Raw genomic sequence first — 17,639 nt, forward strand, 5'->3', positions numbered from 1 at the left:
GGAAAAAAATGTAGAAGGGAATAATTTGGTACATACATATCTATTTCACCCTAGTTTTAAATTATCATTTTGGCATATTTTTAAAGATTTCATAGAATCATAGACTATCAGGGTTGGAAGGAACCTCAGGAGGTCATCTAGTCCAACCCCCTGCTCAAAGCAGGGCCAATCCCCAACTAAATCATCCCAGCTAGGGCTTTATCAAGCCTGACCTTAAAAACCTCTAAGGAAGGAGAGTCCACCACCTCCCTAGGTAACCTGTTCCAGTGCTTTATCACCCTCCTAGTGAAAAAGTTTTTTCCTAATATCCAACCTATACCTCCCCCACTGCAACTTGAGACCATTACTCCATGTTCTGTCATCTGCTACCAGTGAGAACAGTATAGATCCATCCTCTTTGGAACCCCCTTTCAGGTAGTTGAAAGCAGCTCTCAAATCCCCACTCATTCTTGTCTTCTGCAGACTAAACAATCCCAGTTCCCTCAGCCTCTCCTCATAAATCATGTGCTTCAGCCCCCTAATCATTTTTGTTGCCCTCGCTGGACTCTTTCCAATTTTTCCACATCCTTCTTATAGTGTGGGGCCCAAAACTGGACACAGTACTCCAGATGAGGCCTCACCAATGTTGAATAGATGGGAACGATCACGTCCCTTGATCTGCTAGCAATGCCCCTACTTATACAGCCCAAAATGCCGTTAGCCTTCTTGGCAACAAGGGCACACTGTTGACTCATATCCAGCTTCTCGTCCACTGTAACCCCTAGGTCATTTTCTGCAGAACTGCTGCCTAGCCATTTGGTCCCTAGTCTGTAGTAGTGCATGAGATTCTTCCGTCCTAAGTGCAGGACTCTGCACTAGTCCTCATTGAACCTCATCAGATTTCATTTGGCCCAATCCTCTAATTTGTCTAGGTTCCTGGGTTTAGCAGGCCAGTGCTCAAGCCACTGAGCTATCCTTGCCCTCTTAAAGTTAATTTGAGTCTTTCCACTGACCTCAGTTGGGTATTGGCTCATGCTCATAACCAGGAAGCTAACTACATGACTGAGTTACTTATTGCATTACCCCTTTAGTTTCATAAATAATTTTTAGAATTCCCAGTCATATATGATTTTTGACTACACTGTAATTGATTTTGTTATATTTTTCATAGTTTTATGATGTATACATTATTTAAAAAATAAAACTACAAAGTAATGGTAGTGTATTTAAAGTTCTTTGATTCTAAAAATAAAAATATTAATTACCAAACCATGGGGATAAGCTCAAGTAATGAAATCATGTAGTCGACCTTCTGGTCTTAGAGTTTTGGATTTTATACATGTATCAAAAACTCCAGAATATTTACAGGGAAATAAGTATGAAGTTGAAGAGCTAATATGTGAATAGTTAGATATTGCAAAATACAATTAAATCACAACCATAGCTTAGTTACAGTCATTATATTAGAAAACGTACTTTGTTCACTAGCTGACATCTGTGCTGAAGTTAAAGATGGATGTGCAGATCTGAGGGCAGAGCTTTACCTCACAAAAGTAATTATATTTTAGCTAATTAGAAAAATGCTGTTTTGTTTGTTTTTTTAGATAGAGCTACCACTTCTGTAAAGAGGGATTTATTCAGAATTGAAAGAAATAGTCATGCTCACTCTCTTTTAATAATAGCATCACTCATTTTAAGTGACACTGAATTACCTTCTGTAACTGATCGTTGCTTTTTTATTTATTTATTCTTAGCTTCGCTCTGGGGGACAAATCCTGGAACAGTTTACATTTTTTCTGATGAGGCTACAGCAGAGTTTATTACAGATTATTCTGAAAATTATAATGGATTCAAAGCAACATATACCGCATTTTATACCAGTGAGCTAAGCAGTAAGTATCTGGATCCATATTGGTGGGCCCTTCTGCTTCTTCAAAGCTCCATTGACTTCCACATGAATCTGTGTAGCCTTAAGAACTGCCTATGTGAAACTGATTGCAGTATCAAGACATTATAATATTATTTATATTATAGGTTTAATAAAACTAAAGCTCATGGATATGTCATAAGAAATATATTTAAGAATGAGCAATTGAAAATCATTGGCATTACCATTTGTTCAGTATCTGCTCACTTGAGGTTGAATTGAACTGTGGAGTTACAGGTGGCTTAACTCATTGCAATGGGTGATGGTCCTAAAACAGTTAAAAGAAATAGAGGAGCATATCAGCTTCAGTCAATACAAATATTGGAAGAAAATTTAAATGTAGCCAATCTGTTTGTGACAAATGAAGGACAACTACATGAGTTAAACTTAGATGTTTCCAGATAGTCAGGAAAAAAATTAGTCATAGGCTGGACAGGTGATTGCTGTCTAGGATGCTGCCTTTTGAGTAATGGGGGTGAGGAGGGCATGACCCTGGGGAAGAATACAGCTACACAAGGCAGCTGGCTGGCCAAGATTCCTGTGCTCTGGGAACCCTTGCATAAGGTGAGAGCTGCAATAGAAGGTGTAGTGGGCAGAAGACAAGATCCCCTTCCTACTGAGGAAGAATACTGAGCAAGATAGTGTGGGAAAGAAAAAGAATTGTGGAAGCCTTCTAAAGGAACAATGCTGGAGTGAACACAAGGAAAGGAGGAGAAAAGAGAATGGGATATTGTTGAGCTATCAAGCATCAAAGGAATTCTTAAGTGCCTGAGCACTTAGGGTCAACTCCATGGATACTGCAGCACATGAAGGAGTTTAGGCTCATTAGGAAAACATATACACTGTTTCAACTTTATAATTTTGCTCCTGAGCGGAGTGAATCAAAAATGGCCATGTGTTGCAATCCTCACAGGCACTCTTAAAAATTCAAACACTTTTTTCATAAAAATGCACAGTTGGACATGCTGATGAAATCATCAGTCTCACTCTCTTATCTGATATTATTCACAGATAATGAAAAAATTAACTGCAACTTTGAAGATGGCTTTTGTTACTGGATTCAAGATTTAGAAGATGATAGTGAATGGGAGAGAATTAGTGGGCCTACCTTTCCCTTTATGTCTGGCCCTGATTATGATCATACGTATGGCAACTTGTCAGGTAAGAACAAATTATAGCAAAGAGTTTAAGAAAAGGAACATCCAAAGAAAAAAGTTAATTTTAAACAAATAGAGAATATTCATGGGCTGCACATTTGGAATTAGTAATTGTGAATACTCATTCTAGAAAACTAAATCTGAAGTTTATGCTTATTCAATGGGAAAACAAAAATATTCCCATATGATCTGTCAGCCCAATCAATTCTAATGAATGTAGTCTGAATTTCACTTTCAATCATCGCAACAAACTGTTTGTGAGACTGAGAATTATTCAGAATAATTAAATACAAAAAATTGTAATCTGCAAAAATATGTTACTTGAAGAAAAAAAGGCAAAATTACCCAATATGTTATTTGGTATAAAGTATTAATCTGGCTGTAATACATAAATGTACACTCCCTAAACAGTTTTGAGAACAGTATCTGATTTTCATTCTCAAATTCCGCAAGCCAAATCAGTTGAAATAACATGGAATTCATATAGCAAAACATTTGGCAGTGATTTTCAACTCTGAATTTTTCATTTATTCTAGATGTTTCCTCTTTCATCTCACTAGATCTAAACTGACAATTCTTATATGCAATATTACCATTATTTCAACATTCAGATTTCTACTGCCTCAGTCTGATGTAAACATATGAGTTTGCATTATACACAGATATTAAAAACGTTCAATTTTGTTTGCTTCTCTCTGAAAAAGCAAAAGAGATAATACACGTTCAACAAGCCTCAGAACCAAATCAGCATAATACTTCAAACCTACACTATAAAAGATTTACTTTCAACTTAAATTAGATTTAACCTTCACCTCACTTTCTTCACATCATATTGTATTATACGGTGCCAGTCCTCATGCCAAAATGATGCATGCTACATAATAATACATATAAACAGCACAAGCTCCAAAGAAAAACTATATGTATTATTGGACAAGTTTCCCCAAATTGATTCAGATTCAGAATTAATGAATCAAGGTCAGAAAGAAGTACATTGCTTGAAATATTTGCAAACATTTTCAAAATAGGTATGACGTGTTTCCGTTTCATCTCTCATTCACCTACTTCTAAAGACAACTTTTTCAATTTAGTTGAGGATCATGGAATGGTTGATATGGGACTTGATTAATAAATAATTAAAGGAGGGTCCTCTGTGTCCATGCCTTGTTGTGGCGGGACAGCTTGCATGCTCTAATGATCCCCGGAGTCTGTGTTGGTGGGAGTTTTTTGCTCCTGGTAGGTTCAATCATGCCGGATTGATCTGTGAGTGAGGGCCCAGACAAAACAGATACCCTAGTCCTCCAGGTTGGGGGTTAGGCACAGTGCTAACAACCCTGTCTCATAAAACACAAAATATGCTATGGAAACAGCGATAGAGAAATCGACCTTTACTGTGTCTGATGGCCTTCAGGAGTCAATGACCCGTATAACTGCCAGTGGTGAAAGCCAAAAGGAAGCCACTGGCATGAAGACTGAAGTGCTGAATACCAAGACAAAAAACAAACTTGTTTTTTGGAATGTACAGACAATGTACAAAATAGGAAAGCTAGCTCAGGTCACAGCAGAGATGAGACGTTAAAGCTTACACATCCTGGGTGTCAGCGAGAACAGATGGATGGGATCAGGAAGATTAACAGCAGCATCAGGAGAAACTTTGCTCTATTCTGGATGGAATGATGGACAATTTTGGAAGGGTATTGCCACCCTTTTGAAGAAGGGAGTGGAGCATTCCCTGCTTGAATGGAAGTCCATCAGCAGACTTATGAGAGCCAGACTGAAAGGGAAACATAATAATATCACGCTGATTCAGTGCTATGCTCTGACAAATGACAGTGATGAAGAAGTAAAGGACAAATTCTACCTTACACTACAGGTGGAGTTAGAGATTACCACGCCATGACAAACTATAGTCATGGGAGACCTGAATGCCAAGGTAGGTAAGGACAACACAGACAAAGACAGAGCAATGGGAAGACATGGATGTGACATCATGAATGAAAATGGAGAAAGGCTAGCTGATTTCTGTATTATGAATGACCTAGTCATCGGCGGAACCCTATTTCAACATCATGAAATTCACAAACTGACATGGTGTTCTCCAAATGATAGAGATAAGAACCAGATTGACCAGATAGTGATCAATGGCAAGTGGCGACACTCACTGACAGATGTGAAAGTGAGAAGAGGTGCAGATATTGGCAGTGACCACCACCACCTTGTGTGGGTCCACGAAACAAGGGACATAGAGATTATAACATTGACAAGCTAAAGTCCCCTGAAATACAGAAAGCCTTCATTCTGCAGTTAAAGAACAGGTTTCAAACACTTGCAGACCTTGATGAAGAGGAAGGGAATGCAGAAGAGGAAATCAACAAGAAGTGGGACAAAGTAACAGCAATTTATAAACAGAGCAGTGAAGCCTGTCTAGGCTACAGGCAGAAGAGAAGGAAGGAGTCGATTACACCCAGCATATGGAATGTCAGGGAAACCAGATGAGCCCTGAAGAAAAAAGTTTTGGACACAAAATCCCAGAAGCTAAAGGACAAATACCGCAAGCAGTGTAGCTTGGCACACTGGGAGGTCAACCGCCTTGTGAGACCAGACAAAAGACATTATATTCATAATCTGGCAACACAAGCAGAGGATGCAGCTGCTCATGGTGAACAAGGAACTGTCTACAAAATGACGCTGTTTATCAGTGGTAAATGACAGACACCAACAAACTCTCTCATTAGGAACAAACAAGGACACCTACTAACAACTGAAAAAGAACCAGAAATGTGCTGGACAGAGCATTTCAAAGAATTGCTGAATAGGGAACCACCTAAAGAGGAAGCAAACATCCAGGAGGCAGAAAAAGATCTTGATATCAACACAGACACCCCAACTAAGGAAGAGACCATTCAAGCCATGAAATCCTTAAAAAATGGGAAAGCTCCTGACAAGGATAACTTGAATGCAGAATTGTTCAAGGTAAATTCTGAGTTAGCAGCATCTATTCTGGCCCCTTTATTTACACAAGTCAGGGAAAGGGAAAAAGTGCTGAATGAGTGGACCAATGGGGGTATAGTGAAGGTACCAAAAAAAGGAACACTCCATGATTGTAATAACTGGCATGGTATCACACTTGTATGTATGCCAAGCAAAATATTGTATAAGATCATAGTCCAACATATATCAGAGGCAGTCAATAGCATTCTCAGAAAAGAGCAAGCTGATTTTTGGAAAATACGTGGATGCCCAGACCAGACTTTCACTCTATGAAACATAATAGAACAATGCTTAGAATGTCAATGGCAACTCTATATAAACTGCATAGTCTTTGAGAAGACTTTTGATAGCATTCACAGGACCAGCACATATGAAATCCCTCTCCGTATAATCAACATCATCAAAAGCTTCTATTTCAACTTTATATGAAGTGTTGATCACAGTGAGATCAGTTTTGACGTCAAAACAGGAGTATGTCAGGAGTGTCTCATGTCTGCAATCCTCTTCAACGTTGCCATCGACTGGGTAATGGAGCGTATAACAGAAGACATGCAAAGAGGCATTAAATGGACACTCTTCTTGTCCCTTGAAACCTGGACTTTGCAGATCATCTCACTCTCCTATCACATACCCAACACCATATACAAGAAAAAACAACTCGACTCAATACATTCAGCCAGCAAATAGGACTGAAAAATCAACCGCAATAAGACAGATATCATTACGTTTAATATTGCCTCACCATCACCAGTACGGATAGAGGATTATGTTCTCAGCAACGTAGAAACATTCACATACTTGGGCAGCACCATCAGTCAGAACGGTGGAACAAGCCAGGACACCCAGAACAAAATCAATAAAGCCAGGAACACCTTCAGGAGCATAAATATGGTCTGGAAATCATCAATAAACAAAACCAAAACCAAACTCAAGATTTATCAGAGCTCTGTACTTTCAACATTATTTTATAGTGCAGAATGCTGGGGAATGAGAAAGTATGACATGTCCAAATTGTCTTCATTCCATACAACTTGCCTCAGAAAAGTCCTCTGTATCTTTTGGCCCAGAAAAATCTCAAACCAAGATCTGTGGACACAGTGCAGCCAAGAGGTTTTGAGAACCATTATTGCCAGGAGATGTTGGAGACGGATCGGTCATGTGCTTCAGCTAGAAACTGATTCCATCACCAGAGTGGCAATAAGATAGACACCTGAAGGCAAGCAAAAATAAGGCTGTCCGAAAACAATATGGCAACGAGCTGTGGAAGCCGAGCTGAAAAACCTGGGGCACAGCTGGGGAACCATTGAAAGACTTGCCAGAAACAGATAGACGTGGAGGAGCTTCCTCACTGCCCTAAATGCCAGAGGCGTAATAGGAACATTGATGATGATAATGATGATGAATGCCATTTAACATGAATTTATGGAAAATATATCCTGTCAAGCTAACCATGTCTTTTTTGGGGGAAATTAACAAGTATGTTTAATAAAGGTAATAGTGTAGATGTAATATATTTAGACTTCTGTAAGGCATTTGACTTGGTGCCACAAAAAACTAGACTGATATAAAATTAACATGACCCTCATTCAATGTATTAAAAGCTGGTTAACTCTGATAGGTCTCAAAATGTAATTATAATAGAGAATTATCAACAAAAGGGTGTGCCTCAGTAGGGTCCTGTAGGGATTGATTCTTGGCTCAATGCTATTTAACATTTGTATCAATGACCTGGAAAATTACATAAAATCATCATTGATAAAATTTGCAGATGACACAAAAACTTGGGGAATGGTAAATAACGAAGATGGCAGGTCATTCCACTGATTCAGAGCAATTTGGATTGCTTTGTAAACTGGGTTGAAGCAATAAAAACTTAAGAATGGCCATGCTGGGTCAGACCAAAGGTCCATCTAGTCCAGTATCCTGTCTTCAACAGTCACCAATGCCAGGTGGCCCAGAGAGAGTGAACAGAGCAGGTAATTATCAAGTGATCCATCCCCTGTAACCCATTCCTAGTTTCTGGCAAACAAAGGCTAGGGACACCATCCCTGCCCATCCTGGGTAATAGCCAATGATTTTTAATATGGCTAAATGTAAATGTATACATCTGGGAACAAAGAATGTATGCCATACTTACAGGATGGGGACTCTATCTTGGGAAGAAGTTACTCTGAAAAAGATTTGGGTGTCATGGTGGATAATCATATGAACATGAGCTTCCAGTGCAGCTCTGTGGCTAAAAGGTTCTGTTGATCCATAAAAAGGGGAATCTTGAGTAGGAGTATTTGGCACTGGTGCAACCACTGCTGGAATATTGTGTCCAGTTCTGATGTCCAGAGTTCAAGAAAGATGTTGACAAATTGTAGAGGGGTCAGAGGAGAACCACATGAATCATTAAAAGGATTATAAAATGTTTCTATTCATAGACACAAGGAGCTCAATCTATTTATCTTAACAACAAGAAGGTTAATGGATGATTTGATTACAGTCTATAAGAACATACATGGTGAACAAGTATTCAATAGTGGGCTCTTCATCCAGCAGAGAAACATATAACACAATCCAATATCTGGAAGTTGAAACTGGACAAATGTGTCAATAAGGCAGAGATGGGCAAACTGTGGCCCACAGGACCGTCCTGTCCAGCCCTCGAGCTCCCGGCCAAGGAGGCTAGTTCCTGGCCCCTCCTCTGTAGCCTCAGCTCACCATATCACCAGTGCTCTGGGTGGCGGGGCTGTAAGCGCCTGCTGGGCAGCGTGTAGTGTTTTAAATTGCTTCCCGTAGAAATATGCTACTTAAGGAGTACCAGGACTGGTAGCTGTAAGTAGTACACCATAAGTAGCACATTCCTATGGGGAGCAATTTAATACACTACACTTGCCCTCCATATAGTTTCAGAACCCCAGTGTGGCCCTCAGACGAAAAAGTTTGCCCATCCTGAAATAAGGTATACATTTTTATCAGTAAGAGTGATTAACCATTGGAACAATTTACCAAGGGTTGTGGCAGAATCTCCATTGCCGGCAATTTTAAAATCAAGATTAGATGTTGTTCTAAAAGATATTCTTTAGTGATTTTTTTTGTGGGGCAGAATGTTCTGTGCCCTGTGTTATTTAGGAGGTCAGATTAGATGATCACAGTCGACTTAGATTCTACAAATCCATGATTATGAGCATCTCTAAATCAATACAGAAATGAAGGACCTAATATGGATTTCATTCTACAAACCAATCTTTAATGTACTTGAATGAATCTTGCAGACATGAAGCATCTATACAACAGAGGTGAAATCCTAGCATCTGTAAGTTTTCTTGTTGACATCACTGGAACCAGAATTTCGCCTTTAGGACTCTGTGGATAACGTTGTTTTTCTGATCTGAAATGAGAGTGTTTCTCCACTTAATTGTACCCCATTTAGCATTTTCACATTGCAAAAGAAAGTTTGGGCTCCAAGCCTCAAAGAATTAATGTACATAACTCTAGCAAACACATTACCAAACAATGTATGTTTCATGTTGATATTGCTTCCATCTATGACAAATTATTGTCCTAAACTTTTTTGCCTCCCCCCACATCCCATTATGTGGTATGGAGGGTATGAAGTGGGAAATAATCTCCCTCCAAAAGCGTGTACAACTGTGATAAGGGCAGACTTTGATTAATTCACTATAAACTCCTTGGGTTAAATCCTGCCCCACCTGGTGAAATTCCCACTAACTTCAGTGGGGACAGATTCTCACCCCTTGAGTAGTTGCTCAGTCATTGTGCAGGGTAAGGGCCCATTAAAATATATAAGAAGTTTTAAAGCTATTTCTTACCAACATGCATAATTTTACACTTACATTTTCACCTGCTGTGGTGACACTCCCCACTCTTTCTGTGTATTTCGCTCTAGCTGCAGTTACTGCTGTTTCTGGTATTTTTTACTAACCAGATTCTTTTTCTTGACCATAATAATTTAGTGTCATCATCAAACTTCATCAGCTTGATTACCAATGAAAGATATTTATTGTTTTACAGGATTTTATATTTCAACACCCATAGGACTTTCAGCAAGACAGCAGAGAGTTCGACTTTTTAGCTTGCCTCTAGTTCCCGCTTCAGATCAATTTTGTCTAAGTTTTTGGTACGTTGGAAAGCATCTGCAAGTTACATAATTACTAAGTATAACCTTTTGTCATAAACAGATAGTTAAGGGTTAATGTCTCTCTTACCTGTAAAGGGTTAACAAACAGGGACCCCAAACACCTGACCAGAGGACCAATCAGAAGACAAGATACTTTCAAATCTCATGGGAGGGAAGCCTTTGTTTGTGGGTTTTGGGTTTGGCTTTGTTCTCTCTGGGTCCTGGATGGGACTAGAGGTGCAACCAGGTTTCTGCCAATCTCCCTGCTACAGTCTCTTATCTATTCAGAATTGTGAGTAAGAAAAGGTGGTCATAGTCTTTTAATTTTTTTTCCATTTGCATATGTGTACTTGCTGGAAGTAGCTTAAATTGTGTTTCTGCTGGAGAAAGTTTCTTTCTATTGTTTATAAATTGAAAGACCCTGTAACTGTTTACCATCTAATGTGCAGAGATAAACCTTTTACTTTTTTCTTTCTTTCTTATTAAAAGTTTTGCTTTTAAGACCTGTTTAATTTTTTTCTCCTAGTTAAGGTTCAAGGAAATTGATGGGGAGAAGGGAAGGATAAATTTTCTCTTTGTGTTATATTCACGCAGCTTGTATTACCTCTGGGTGAGGGGGAAGGTAACACTCCTCTCGGTGTGGTGATTCAAAAAGTTGAATCAGGCAATCTCCTAGTGTTCCCAGGGCGGGAAGAAGCTGGGAGGAAGAAGGGGGGGGGAGGGAATGGCTTATTTCCCTTTGTTGTGATACTCAAGGAATCTGGGTCTTGGGGTCCCCTGGGAAGGTTTTGGGGGGACCAGAGGGTATCAGGTCCTAAAAATTCCTGATTGGTGGCAGCCTATCAGATCTAAGCTGGTAATTAAGCTTAGGGGAATTCATGCTAGTACCCATATTTTGGACGCTAAGGTCCAGAATTGGGAATTATATTTGACACCTTTAATTAAGAATGAAATCATATGTAAATGTATTTTTTGTCATAAATTATTTGTTCAATTGGTTCAAAGTCTACAACCTGGCTTAACCATGCGGCAGGAGTGAAGCATAGTTCTCCAAAGAGTTTGGACAAACTAGAGATTCCTTTGGTGAAATCCTGGCCCTATTGTAGTCAATGGGAATTTTGCAGCTAGAATTTCACTCCAAGTTTCTAACTATTCAGTTCCATAAGAAATTACAATGTGGACGTTGATCCAAATCCACAAATGTCAATAAGAGTCTTTCATTGACTCCAGATAGCTTTGAATCAGGCCCTATAGCAGGGATTGGCAACCTTTAGCATGTGGCCAATGAATGAAGTCATGAGGCTTAAAACCTCATATTATAATACCATTCTAGCTTGTTGAGCTTTCAGATGCCAGTCCTTTAGAATGACACATGCTGGAAGTCTGGTGACATATATTGGAGGGATGCTGTCATAATCAAAATGTGTTTAGAATATCAGTTATCAGAGTCTGAATATGATATTCTTTACATACCCTTTATTGTAAAAATTTACAAATATGTGTGGGATATTAGAAACAAATTCCCAGAATTTATTGAGTGAAAATACATTAAAACCTTTTAGTTTTTGACCCGTCTTTGACTTCATAAAGTTATTTATGCAATGAAAAGCTTAAATGAGTATTTTCGGTATGATATTTCTTTTTATTCACTCATCTGGATAAATTCCAGTCAGATAGGATAATATAAAATCTTGGTATTTCCCCTCCAGGTATCATATGTATGGTACTAATGTTTACCGTTTAAATATAAACATCGTGAATAGCAATAACATGGAAAAGACAGTTTTCCAAAAAGAAGGAAATTATGGAAACAACTGGAATTATGGACAAGTAACATTAAATGAAACATCTGACTTTAAGGTTTGTTAAGCTATTAATCTTTTTTATTACTTTAAGTTAACTTTCTTTCACTTTATTTTCCAACGACCTTTGGAACCATTTGCAGTATTCCACATCTGCAAAAGCAATATCCTTTGTTGTCTACTAACACTTACTGTCAAATAATTATTAGTATGCAGAAAACTGGGGCTTCAGAACTGGACTGTGTATTTTCTAGAGTTTAAATTATTGTTGTTGATGATATGATAGGACAGGGAGACTTGCTGCTTTCTGAGGACAGCTAGCTTTGTATCCAAAGAGAGCTCTTGGTCACAGCAAGGGAAATCTGAGAATGTATCCAAATTTGATTGAAAGTTGAAATACCTTGACAATGAATGAAATACGAAGCATTTGTCCCTAATGAGATTCAATCAGAAACTTTAGATTCCCAAATAGTTCATCCAATTAATTACATAATTATATATTTGAATTTTGCTTCAAAAGGAAATGTTTTTATATCCAGTCAGGTAAAAAAAAGGACTCTATTGTATCAAAAAGAATTAGTCTATAGTAGAACTACACTAGGTAATTCTTTCAGATATTCTGGATTAGACAGCAAATCCATTCCATAAGTATTAGGGATGACTAGTCTTATTATGGTGGTGAAGGTGAGCAGCCATTTGAGCAAAACCATTGCAGGAGAAGAATGCTAAAGATTGCAGTTACCATCTGAGCAAACAAATGCTTTTGTAATATGAGTATAGTCAGTTTTCCAGGAAATATAGGTTTCCTTATAACACCATGAAGAATATTGCATTTGGCTGTTCAGATCACCAGCACTTAATATTTGGTAATAGGCCTGCTGTAGGTAACAGTAGGTTTGGGGCACAATAACAACAGTAAATTCTCTTCTGATTAAATTAGTGCAGCTCCTTGGAAATCAAAGGAGCTAAGCCAATTAAGGCCAGCAGAGAATTTGAACCATAATGATTTCAGATTCTGTGTGTGAAAACTTCATTATATAGATAATGAAATTATAGAATTATATATTCAGTTTCCTGACTCATTTGATATATAGCGGATCTCTCTGTTTGTAAGCATGAGCCTCAATCTAGTCTTGCGTAGTGCTGTTTCACAGAGTTTTCTAGCAGGGAATTATCTCTTCTCATTAGTGACCCACCAGTGGAATTCCAGACCAGAGATTATGGTAGAAATTAAAAATGCATGAAAGAAGGGAAAATCTGTTCTGAAGGCACAGATGGCTAGATAATTTAGCATTACATTCTAAATTTATGTTTTCCATGAATTCCAGGTTATTTTTGATGCATTTCAAAAACCAGGTCTAAGTGATATTGCCCTGGATGACATTGGACTGATAAGTGGACAGTGTAAGGAAAGTATTTATCCAGAACCAACTTTGGTTCCAACAAGCACTACTCCACCTTCACTTCCCAGTAAGTCAGTTTTAAAGTAAAGTATATGTTTATTTTCTGTGAACATATTTGTTTTTAAACATTTTCAACTCTTTAATTACTTATGCTTTTGTTTGTTATTGCAAATCAAGGGTCAAAATCTTAGCTGGCATATATCATCAAAGTTCTGTTGACATGCTTAAGGCTACATTGATTTACATCTTCTTGAGGATCAGGGCCTAGATTTTGAAAGTATAAAAGAACAAATCATCTAAATTTTTAAGGTCCATTGAAGAACTCAAATCCTGTCTCAATAATAAGTAGAAAGGGAGGTTTCCTGGAATTTTATTTTAATGTTTATATTAGACTTTATATTTTGAAAGCATTACAGAGTAACCAGGTGGTTTGGCCATGCAACACACTGACATCAGTAAGGGATTATGTGGCTAAAATTTCATAGAGCTCTGAGTATGTATGCACATCTGTATTTTAATAGAGCTGAAAACTCTGTGCTTGGTAGATAACTTCCTTGTTCAAATGGGCAAGTCTCTAGTGTTCCATGCCTGGTTTTAGAGTCAAATACTAGCACAGCAGGACCACCCAGGTTTGGGGGCACCAGCCAAACATTCCTCCCGAACAACACTTTAATTTAAAGTTCATGAGCCATTAAAAACATTGGCTGTAAACCTCTTTTCTGGTACACCATACTCCTCTGTCTACACCATTCCTGGAAAGTTCACAGGAGCCATTGTGTGGAGACCACAGAGATTTAAAATTTTGGAATTTATATTGTTTGAGAGTTTTTTTTTAAATAATCTTAAATGCGACCATAATTTTGTGTTTAGAACATGCATATAACACAGTGTAGAATCAATATATCTGATATTAACTCTGTAGGCTAGATTCACTGAACCTTCTAGGTGCCTTAGTAAACATATGAGTAGAACTGGTCAAAAAATGGTGACAATTTATTTTGTTTTATTTTGGAGAGCTTTTTTCTTCCTTTTTTTTGGAGAAAAGTCATGAGAATTTTGATAATTTAAAAGAAAAAACACTTTATGTGTGCCCAGAAGGTCTGAAATAATTGAAATGAACAATAAGTGCACAAGAATCTTGTTTCATACTGGATTTAATGTCATTTATAAATCCTTCTAGTTGCTAACTTGACAACATAGAGTAAATAATGATGGTCTGAAATTAAAATAATGGGGGTAATTTATTGGCTGGGTTTCCTATCACTCAAAGTACTGTTTACTAATATTGACATTCCACTAAAAATCCCATCACCTCTAAATGTAAAGCATTAGTAAAGGAAAGCAAACTAAAACTTTCTGGTTATATGATAAAAGATTAATTTTAAACCTTCCTTGCAATGAATATAAGAGGAAAGGAAACCTCAAAAAAAGTTTCTGTGTCCAAAGTTAAACTTGGACAACAAATTAATATTAATCACCATAATAAATTAGTTTAGTTCTTTTCTTTGTAGGCCTTCATTTATGTAAAATTCTCAGTGAGTTTTCAATAATATTATCTAGCAATATGGTGTTCAGTGAGTGAGAACACGGTTTGTTCTTGGTTCATGGAGCACTGTGATGAAGCTATCTTAATTAATTTCAATCCGTATACATACTTTTCCATTTGAGCAGCATTAGAAATTGAAAGTTTTTAAGATTGAAGCACATGAATAAACTTCCACCAGTTTTTAAAATAATGCAAAAGAACATTGAAGGATGTTCTAATGGTAGATAAATGACCAACACACTGAGCAGTTCCATCTGTGGGATGATGGAATCAGTATAAGATTTCTGTTTTACCACTGACAGCTATGTGCTGACCTGGTTTTAAATCTATAACACATTTCTGAAGGTTTCAGAGGGGTGGCCATTTTAGTCTGTATCAGTAGAAATAACGAGGAGTCCTTGTGGCATTGTCTCCAAGGTGCCACAAGGACTCCTCGTTGTTTTTACATTTCTGAAGCTGTGGTTTATCCATTTTCCTATGCCATCACACAAGAACTGAATTTCTGCACAGTTGAAATATTATATTAAATCATTTATCTAAAGTATCAAGACCAACATGTAACATGTAATGCATATGTTCAGCACAGAATTGATGATAAGCACCCTGATTGTCCTTCATAGTGAAAATAAAGTATGCTTTCTGCGGATACGGGATGGTAGAAAACTATGGGCATATCTTGTTTGCTTTCTTGTTGCATTCCTGTATCTAAGGTATACTAAAAATTATCTACTCTTTAAGCTGTCAAAAGTCCTGAGTGCTTCAAAGTAATATTGCACTACAGATATGAACTTTGTGCAAGTTTATTACTGATACTGAATTCATTACAAATGTCACGTTAGAAAACAAGAGATGAGAGGAATCTGAGTTGAGTCAATTTCTTCTGCTAGACATTATGCTTCAGTAAAATGTGGCATTGTCTTTTTTAGTATCACAAAACGCTATTGAAATGCCAAGCATTTCTGTAGCTTTTTTGCATAAGACTGTCAGTTCTACATTTTTATTTGCAATATTCATTGCTGTAATCTGTGAATGCTCATTTTCAAATCATGTTTTGACACTGAGCACAGCACACAAATAGAGTGGAAATGACTAAGAGTTTTTTTGCAACTGAGTTGATTGTACCCATCTAGATTATGATTATGGCCAGTGCATAAGGGAGCTTTATGTGAGTAAGGGATTCAGGGCTGGGCCCATATAGATTAATTAATAGAGCTGTCTTCAAAAGTGCTCAGAAAACTTTCTCCTGTAGTGCAAAGTTGCCAACTGTCATGCGATAAATAAGCACCCTGACTTTCACAATAAACCAAAACTCAAGCTAATCCCATTTCAAAACAAGTCCCAAACAAGCCAGTCCCTAAGAACCCCAACACTCTATGTGACTAGATCACCCAGGCGTCCAATCTGGGACTATGATGGGCCTGCTGTGCACCCTTACTCTCTCACCCCCTTGCCTCTGCTTGCTGGGAGGGAGACAATTAAAAAAAAAAGAAGAAGAAACAACAAGCAATAACAAGTTACAAGCCAAAAACTAGTCAACAAGCAACTCACAAGCCAATTAAGCCAAAAACAAGCCCAATTTCTGTGGGGTTTTTTGCATGTTTGGCATGTCTGCTGTAGTGTCATCATCAGTGAAAAAAAAATGAGTGTTGATTGCAGTTTGTTACTGGTAACGAGCATCAAGCATAAAGTCCAAAATAACTGCATAATACTCTATTTTTATAAAGACTACTAATGATTTTGCCAATATTTTTTCCAGACATGAGTAAAATCAATTACTTTTCTACTGTATTTCCTTGCCAGAGTGGCGCTTAGAGGACGGTGAGTAATGAGTCTTATGCTCAGACTTCACAAGATCAAATTTTGCCCGAAGCAACAACAAGCCATACCATTTTAAGGTAGTTGTTGTTGCTCTGCTAAAACCATCAGCTGACATTGGTTCAGAAAGCCAATGATCAGCTGAAATATCTCTGTGTGTGTGTGTTTCATAGCAGAATGCCAGTGTCATCACTGTTGTTGATCCTATCTATAGAATGTAGACTTCCCTATGAACCTTTTAAACCATAATTCTAACTTGACATATTTTCTAACTCTGCATAATTTCTACATAAAATGTACGTGTTGTGAGACTACTGGTACTATTTTTTCTCTTTTAGAGCTTTTGACATTTCTTGCCGAGAATAATAGTCAAATAGGAACCCATTTAGTGGGGGCCATCAAAGGAAAATATTAAGCCATTCCTTATGTCCCAGAGCTTCCTTCTGCAACAATTTTGTGGACAATCTCAGCAGGAACTTTCCCGTTGTGCAGACAGTCTCTAAATGGCCATGGAGGAATTTACTGCTTAATTCTGCTAAACTTGCAATGAAAAATATATTGCTCTGGATATTAGGTAATTAAGATCACATTCTTTCACTGTTTGCCCTTCTACAATGCTCATCCCTCTCTAACCACTGAGGCCCAAAAGTGGAATGTGATGAGTGGCAGAGACCAAAATTAGGTACACAGAACAATTATCTATGCAAGAAAATTACAGTATAGAGGAAGTCCTTCCTTTAGGGTAAATGACTCTTCCTGTAACCTCAATTTCAATGTTCTTTATTTTTGTAAATAATTGTCAACAATAGAAGTGAGGAGACACCAAATTTGTGTTAATGATAGTTAACTCTGGGACAAAAATAAGTAAAATCGCTCAAAATGAGGTATACTTA

At 37.7% G+C, this 17,639-nt stretch overlaps 1 protein-coding gene across 1 annotated transcript in view; it reads left to right on the forward strand.

Annotated features, from left to right (window-relative positions):
- TMPRSS15 (transmembrane serine protease 15) overlaps positions 1–17,639 on the forward strand; it is a 91,197-nt gene that overhangs the window by 34,141 nt on the left and 39,417 nt on the right. The window contains exons 9-13 of the mRNA XM_030548476.1: positions 1,734–1,871; positions 2,918–3,067; positions 10,075–10,180; positions 11,890–12,040; positions 13,311–13,452. Coding sequence (XP_030404336.1) covers positions 1,734–1,871; positions 2,918–3,067; positions 10,075–10,180; positions 11,890–12,040; positions 13,311–13,452 — 687 coding nt within the window. The remainder of the gene's footprint in view (positions 1–1,733; positions 1,872–2,917; positions 3,068–10,074; positions 10,181–11,889; positions 12,041–13,310; positions 13,453–17,639) is intronic.

The sequence above is a fragment of the Gopherus evgoodei genome, chromosome 1 (assembly GCF_007399415.2).
Source record: "Gopherus evgoodei ecotype Sinaloan lineage chromosome 1, rGopEvg1_v1.p, whole genome shotgun sequence".
NCBI lineage: Eukaryota > Metazoa > Chordata > Testudines > Testudinidae > Gopherus > Gopherus evgoodei.